Here is a 7888-nt window from a genome sequence, read left to right on the forward strand (position 1 = left end):
ACCACCCACCCCCACCTCCCCCCAGAACTCACAAGAGTCTAGCAGCCCTCAAGTCCACACCCAAGGCCCCATGCACATGCCCTAGGAAACTTCTCCTGAGTCCCACCCAACAGTACAGTGCCAGGATTTCAAGAAATTAAGAGATGGAGCCTCTGTTTTGTTGACCTTAAACCTTCTCCACACCCACATTAACTCCTTATCCCCTAGGCACGTGCTGTAGGACACACAGGCCTGGGAGTACTGGAAAGCACACAGGATCTAGAGTCAGAAGACATGGGTTCACATTCTAGATCTGCTACTTACTAGCTATGAGATTTCAGCTTTCTGAACTTGTTTTCTCATCCATGAGGTGGGAATATGAACTCTAGCCCTGGCTTCCTCACAAGACCAATAAGGAAAATTAAAACTAGTTTTCAAATGAAAATGTTATTCAAAGGAGTTATCGTTATGACCTGACATCTAAGGCTGACCACACCTCACAATACACATGCAGGGTAGCTTAGCTCTGATTCTGGCAGGACGTAAAGGTTTGGCCCTTTAATGTTTGTTCTCTCAGTTTAAGGGCCTGAGATAGACACTGCAGGGAAGAGCAAGGAACAGGGAGCAAGTACGTGTATCACTCACCCAGTCTGGAAGGCTTCCTGTGGATCCTCTCTCATACACCTGCCTGGTACAGGAAGAGGCAGGGGAGGGAGCTCCAGGGGGTGGGGGTAAGCGCTGGGATGCCTGACCGTGGTGGCAAAGAATGGGAGGATTTGGGGAGGGAAGTCAGGTAAGGATCATGAAAGTGGGAGAAACTCTGCCCTGCCAAGTTGGAGCTTGCTGTGTCCTGCCCAAAGGTCAGCTGTGAAGAGCCCACTCTCCAACACCCCTTTCCAACCTGCTACGCAGTCCTCTCCTTCCCAGAGCCCTGGTTCCTGCTGGGTTGGCAAAATGAACCTAAAGTAACCTAAACCAATGCTCGAGGAAAGTGAGGCTCAGAGAAAAAAAGTGAAATTTCCAAAATTACATGCTGAGTTAGTGGTGGAGCCAAGAACCCACGTCTTCTGACCTCTGATCCAAGGCCTTTGCACTACACCAGACACCAGTGTTCATACATATATGCATACACATGGGTGGGGGGGAGACAGTGAAAGAGAAGAAAAACTGCTGACCTCTCCTGCACACACACTTTTAGAAAATGGGCTAGAGGACTCACACTTGCATGCATACACAGACCACACTCCCCTTCCCCTACCAGCCAAAGCAGGTGGCAAATATCTGGGGCTCAGGAAGCAGGGACCAAAAAAAAAAAAAGAAAAAAAAAAACACAGGCCAAAATGGTATGGCTCAAATCCAGACAAGCTCCCTGTGCCCGCTTGCCTCTCATCAGGATAGGGCAGTCCCCTCAGCACAGGTAACCCAGCTAAAAAGGTGCTCAACCCCAAAACTCCGGGCACTCTTCTTTCCTGCTGAATCAAATTCTAGACAACCAGTGCAACATCAAGCACCTGACAGGAAATGGCAGCCCTGGAATGCTACAGCAGGAGCCATGGATGCAACAGATACCTGGGAAGGCCCTGCAAACCGCCTGTCTTCATTTCTAGACTACCGTATGCCAAATGCTCAGTATGTTGGTATTACTGGGATGTGGTGATAAAAAAGGCTGGCTACCTGATGAACAAAGCAAGATCCCTCCAAACTCCCCTGGGTCTACTCAGGGTACCCACAACTCTCCCCCTACCCATCTTTCCCAGGCATAGCAGTCACCTGCCCAGCAATTCAGGCCCGAAACCATCTTTCCTCCAGCAAACCTCCAATTCCCAGGCACCCACCCATATACAGGTTCCCACCCTGGGCCCAAGCATCACTTGAGCAAGTACTTCAAACTTCAACCAGAAGGCGGCCAGCTGCCTAAAGGTGGCCTAGGAGCAGCCATAGAGAAGGAAAACACCAAACCAAACCAGAGAGCCAGATATCCTGGATTAGAGGGAAGCACACTGTTTACCAGTGAAAAGAAGCAAAATAAAGGATGGCCTCCTGCTGGCCATGCACACCTGGGACATGTCACTCTTCCCCTTCCTGATCCCCCAAAGCAGGGTAACAACACCGGCACAAGGCCAGCCTGCCTAAGTCAGTCCAAGATAGAAAAAAAGGAATTCAGGCCTCAACTACCCCCATGTCAGCTACGCCTCTTTTTCCCACAGGTTTGCCCAACTACTTCAGGGAGTGCCTCCTTGAGGCTGCCCAGGACTCCTGCCTCTCCCTTCCACTAGCCTTCCTGATCCTCTACCCGCTGCCACTCCCTCACCATGGACAAGGATACCTCAGAAATCTGTGGCCAGACTCCAAGAAGGAAGAAATTAGCTTACCCAACAACTCCTAGAGGATCTATCTGAAACCACCCTAGATGTGTGGCTGAGCACCAGAAAGCACCAAGTTGGATAAGGAGGCCTGTGGTGCCCTCCTCAGGTAGGAATGAAGCTTCCTATTCCATTTCAGCCAGGAGACACCCACTCAAAACACCCTTTTCCAGCAAAGCTCAATTTCTGCGCTTGGAATCCCAAGTGATCACTGAACATTATCATCACTTTTCCACCATACCAGCAAGGCAGCAGCTTGCCCTAGCCCTTGAGGGACTTCTAGCCTGAAGCCAGGCCTAGGAGGAAAGCTATGGCCTTTGTTGCTGACCCCTGTGAATCATGTTCCAAAGGGGACAGAATTCCAAGGCTCCATTCTGTTCTGGGGGCCCAAGAGTGCCCTATCCTCTGGGATCTCCTACATCCTGGACCAGAGCAGAGTAGAAATCTTCTGAGAAGGACTCACACTCCACCACCAAGCTGACCGGTCCAAACATCTCCATAGGAAGTCAAGTCTGCGGGATGATGTACAGAAAAGGCCTTGACATTGCCTTCGATGAGGAAAGAGGACAATTCCCTGAACCCACCTCAAGGGAGACAGAGCAATCCCTGTGAGACTGATTTCCTGACTGGTCCAGCAGGCCAGGATATTATCATAGATGAATTGGCCTGGCAGGGTATGAGTAAATATGAGTCAACCTATATAGGAATAAACCAATGACCACATCAAACACCCTCACAGTCACAATTACCACTTATCTAGTGCCTACTACATACAGACGCTACCTAGTTTAATTCAATCCTCTAAATAACCATTCCTGGGACCCATTTCACAGGCTCGGAGAGATTACTTCTACTTTCCCAAGGTCACACAGCTGCTAAGCTTCAAAGTGGAGTTTTGAACTCAAGTCTGTCTCCCTTCAGGGCTGCGATCTTTCTATTAATACTATACCATGCTGCCTGCCTTAAGGGAAGTGATGACAACAGATTGGAGAAACGCCTTATTTTACAGCCTCGACCTAGGTGGCCCGGGCTAACTAAGAGATGTGCGAGGTGCCTCTCTGTGAACTCCCTCCGGCCCACTAGGAATCCCTGTCTTAAACCAAGAATGATTCTGAAGAGCCGGAGTGGGGGTGGATCTCTGACTCCAGGTCACCTGTGGGCCTCACACCACGAGAAGACCCCCGGCCCAACACCCTTTTTCCGATCCGCGCCGCATCCACAACGGTCCCAGCCACCCACTCTCCCCACCTCGAGCTGCCCTCCGCCCCAGACTTCGCTGCTGGCTATCCTACTGCTTCATTCCCCGTCTCGCCGCCGGCGAAAACCGGCCCCGGGGCTTACCGCAGGTGGGCGGATCTTGCAAATGCCCGATTTCTCTGCGATGGGCCTGATTTTCGCGATGTAGCCAAGAGGGTCTCGGAACTCGGCCCAGCTAGGCTCGAACACTGGGCACTCCGGCGGCGGTAGGAAATCGTCGGACCCCGGCTCCATGGTGGGCCTGAGGTCTGGGCCAGGGATCAGGAGGGCTTGGACCGCCCTTAAGGACTCATGGCGCCGCCGCTGTTTGAAGCCGAGGCAATGCTCGGAGGCTAGGCCCTAAGCGGGGCAGCCGCCGCCCGCCGAGGGCCTAGGGGGGCGTGTGGCCGTCGTGCTCTGAGAGTCTCAGGCTGACGCTACTGCTACCGCCTCTTCGTCCTGCTCCGTTTCTTCCAAACTGTGTCGTTGCCTCCACACTACCGCAGCCTTCGCCACCACAGTTACCTCCCAAACACCGCGGCCTTCATCGCCGCCGCCGCCGCCATCTTGGTTTGTCAGCGTCTCCCCTCCCCACACCACAACAAACCGGATCCTTCCGCGGGGTGTCCTTCCGAGCCTCGTATACTTTGCGTCACACCAAGCCCTAGGAAATCTTCATATAGTGGAGACCGAGCTAAATAGGCTGCTATGGGTTCTATTTGGAAGGGGTTACTCAAAAGTACCACCCCCGATTGAGAGAAAATAGTTCATTGCAACAGCGGAGGAACAAGATTGTAATTAGTTTGCCGGATCCTCTTTCCGGATGGACCGGCGGTGCACGTTTAAAGGCCAGTGATGCGCATGCGTGTTATGGAGACCGGAAGAGGAGCTGGTGTCCGTGGGTGGTGGAGCCAAACCGGCACTCCCTCGCAGACCTCAACCGGGTCGCTATCCCAGCACCAGCGTTCTGTGTCCCTTCTCCCTGGTCTTACCGGTATGGGCTGCGGAAGGCGGCTTTGGGAGCCTGATTGCAAAGGACCCCTTTTGCTGGCCCGCGGGGTGGGGGGAGATGTACTAGGCTCCAGCTCTAGACACTGACACCTCTGGGGCTTTGAAATAAGGCAGGCAGGAAGCTGCTTACTCCCTGGGGATTATGGATTTTTAGAATCCTGAGTCCCAAGTAAAGGAGGAAATCTTTATTTCATCCAAGGTTACAGGTAGAGCGATGGGGTTTCGATTCTTACCCCCCAAAAGTCACTGGGAGTCAGCATTTTAATGAATGCTTTCAACTGTTCTGTATTCACTTTTACCGTGTACACATTTGTTGCATACACTCCGACAAAATAAGCCTGTTTAACTATTGGATGTTTAGCAGCGGCGTATTTATTCAGTGTCTACTGTGTAAAACACCTGTTTGCCCATTTGTGAGCCTGCAGTGTACTTTCCAAACATCCGTGTACTTTGATTGTATTTATTGTGTATAGCCCCTGTGCATTTGGTACCAATTGTATGTACATTTAGTCCTATTGTGTGCATGTTCCTTGAGCAGTTTCTGAATAGGTTCATTGCAACTACAGTACTTTGAATGAGTATCAAACCAGTATTTTGTACACATACATCAGACATCTAGTGATTGGAGGATCATCTATGTCATTCATCAGCTGTGGACCTACTGCATATAGTTTGAACACCTACTGTGCAAATATTTGAGTACTTGTGTACATGCTGATTAAGTAATTTTGTTTTCCCCCATCAGACTATGAATTCTTCAAGGGCAGGGACCGTGTGGCCTTATACCTCCTTAGCACTTGGCGTGTTAAGCAGTAAATTAATGTTGAGTAAACAAAAGAAAAATGAATAAATGTCCTTAGCATATATTGACTGAAAATATGTATACTTTTGCAAACATTTCCTGTTTAACATATTAAACGTCCACTGTAAGCTTAAGGCAGGTAGGGAGTGTCATACCTTCGTGCAGTTAACTGTTCCTAATCAGATACTGTGCCATTTAGGTCCATCCTGCCTACTTCAGGACTGAGCTAAAGACATCCTAGCTGAGGGAACAGGGCACACAGGTAGGAGCTCACGCCCTGGGCTCAAAGAGTCATGCCTTGCAGTCCCACCAGCTCTGCCATTTTCTAGTTTGTAACCTTGAACAAGTCCCAACTTCTGTAACTGAAATGGGGATACTACATACCTTGCAGAATTGTTGTGTACTTGGCACATAGCAGGCCCTCAGTATCTGGTAGCTGTTATTTTTATTTCTGAGAGTCAACAACCAATATGCCAAAACTCATTAAGAATCTCCTTTGTGTCAGACACTGCTAGTGCTTTTATATTTTTTTATCGTCTGAATCCTTATATTACCTTCAGTGTTCAAGATCTTTATCCCCACTTGGCTCGTGTGGAGACGTGGAGACTTGCCCCAAGTAACAAAGATATTAAGTGACATCTTTCTAGTTTTCTAGGTGTCAGGGGAAACCTCAGCCCCTCTCCACCAGAAACACAGGTGGATAGTCCAACTGAACAGCTGTCTGGACAGGAAGCAGGAAAGCTAGGCAAAGTGATGCTAATCACAGTAATATCACTAGCCTCTCACGTGGATAAGCATCTAATTGCCTACATGGCTAGTTCATGCCAATTATTTCCCTTAGTCTTTGCAACAGTCTTCGGAAAGATGTAGGTGAATTTACCCAGTCTGTAGATGAGGAACCAAGTTTCAGAAAGGTTAAACAACTTGCCCAATGTTACACAGGAAGTTGCTGACTCTGGTCAAATGCTCTTCCTGTCGTTTGCCCTCACCAGGAATAGAGGAGGTGAGGGAAAAGGGAGCTGCTGGGGTGAGAGGTAGGGTGGTGGGGCAGGGCCCAGTCCTTGGCAATATGGGGCATGCAGGGCCTGGAGCTTGGACTGCCCATCAGGCAGCACCCCAGGCCACCGTGGCTGTGNAAGTTTCAGAAAGGTTAAACAACTTGCCCAATGTTACACAGGAAGTTGCTGACTCTGGTCAAATGCTCTTCCTGTCGTTTGCCCTCACCAGGAATAGAGGAGGTGAGGGAAAAGGGAGCTGCTGGGGTGAGAGGTAGGGTGGTGGGGCAGGGCCCAGTCCTTGGCAATATGGGGCATGCAGGGCCTGGAGCTTGGACTGCCCATCAGGCAGCACCCCCAGGCCACCGTGGCTGTGACCGTGATGGTAGTGGTGGTGGTGGTGTGTGAAAGAAGCAGATGAAAAGGAGGCAGAGGCCTGGCCAGGGAAGGGTGAGGAGAATCTAGAAGGTGGGAGAATACGGTAGATCCTAGGCTGAAGGAAGTTCAGCCTTTCATCTAGAGGCAGTTCAGGGAAGGACAAAGAGCATGAGTCAGGAATCAGGAGGCCAGATTTTGGGTCTCAGCTCTGCACAGTCTTCCTACAGGCTTCTTTGAGGTACTTTAGCCCAGACACACCCCTGTCCTGGAAAATTAAATAGAAATCACGTAGTCTTTGAAGCCAGTGAGATAGACTTTATTCGTTTACAAATATTTATTAAATTTCTGTTATGCACCAGAAAATTTTCTGGGCACTGGGAATATAATGGTGACCAAGACAGATGTAGTCTCTACTTTACTGGAGCTGACATGCACCCACTGAGATCTGCCAAGTACCTCACCTTCCTGAGCCTTTTCTCCTTTATATAATGAAGTGAAATAATTCCTTCCTCACAGTGTTGTTAGGAGGATTAGAGATAATGATGACTGCCATTCATCAAGGGCCAGGCGCTATGAAGTAGGTATTATTATCCCCATCCTACAGATGAGGAAACTGAAGCTCAGGGAAGTGTAAACTTATTCAAGTCACATGGCTAGTAAGTGCAGGACCAGAACTCAAACTCAGGTCTGTCTGACTGTCGTACAACTCTGCCTGTAAAAGTCTCAGATGGTGCTCCCAATGTAGTAAGGCATTCAGGAAATGGGTTTGTTCCCCAAGCCATGGGTCTTGCTGGGGGCTAACCAGAGTCTAGGCGCTGAGGACCTAAGAACCGGGATGCATCAAGGAGCTCACCCCAGGCTGGGGGCTGGCTTGGCCTCACCTATCCACCTGGGAGACAGGGTCTGACATGGAGTTGGTGCAGAGCAGTGACTGGAAGGCTCATCTGGGCTCAAAACCACACTCACCCCATTCGTGTTTTGTGTATCAACTGGGCAACGCTGACTTTGTGTCTCACTTTTTTGGTTTGTAAAATATGGTCTCTTCCAGTTCTGAAGTAGGTTTGAGTTGTTGGTTCTGATTCCTAAACAGCTCTAGAATCCATCCCCTCCTCCTCGCCATCTTC

General features: G+C 49.9%; 1 protein-coding gene across 2 annotated transcripts in view; it reads right to left on the reverse strand.

Annotated features, from left to right (window-relative positions):
* LOC108520303 (lysine-specific demethylase 5C-like) overlaps positions 1 to 4377 on the reverse strand; it is an 11045-nt gene extending 6668 nt beyond the window's left edge. The window contains exon 1 of one of the 2 annotated variants that reach the window (XM_017859635.1): positions 3684 to 4377. In XM_017859635.1, the coding sequence (XP_017715124.1) occupies positions 3684 to 3833 (150 nt within the window). In that variant the 5' untranslated portion in view covers positions 3834 to 4377. The remainder of the gene's footprint in view (positions 1 to 3683) is intronic. The other variant, XM_017859634.1, reaches the window with a different exon arrangement.
* Positions 4378 to 7888: the final 3511 nt, after the last annotated feature.

This window comes from Rhinopithecus bieti, unplaced genomic scaffold (genome assembly GCF_001698545.2).
Source record: "Rhinopithecus bieti isolate Rb0 unplaced genomic scaffold, ASM169854v2 scaffold_51744, whole genome shotgun sequence".
Taxonomy (NCBI): domain Eukaryota; kingdom Metazoa; phylum Chordata; class Mammalia; order Primates; family Cercopithecidae; genus Rhinopithecus; species Rhinopithecus bieti.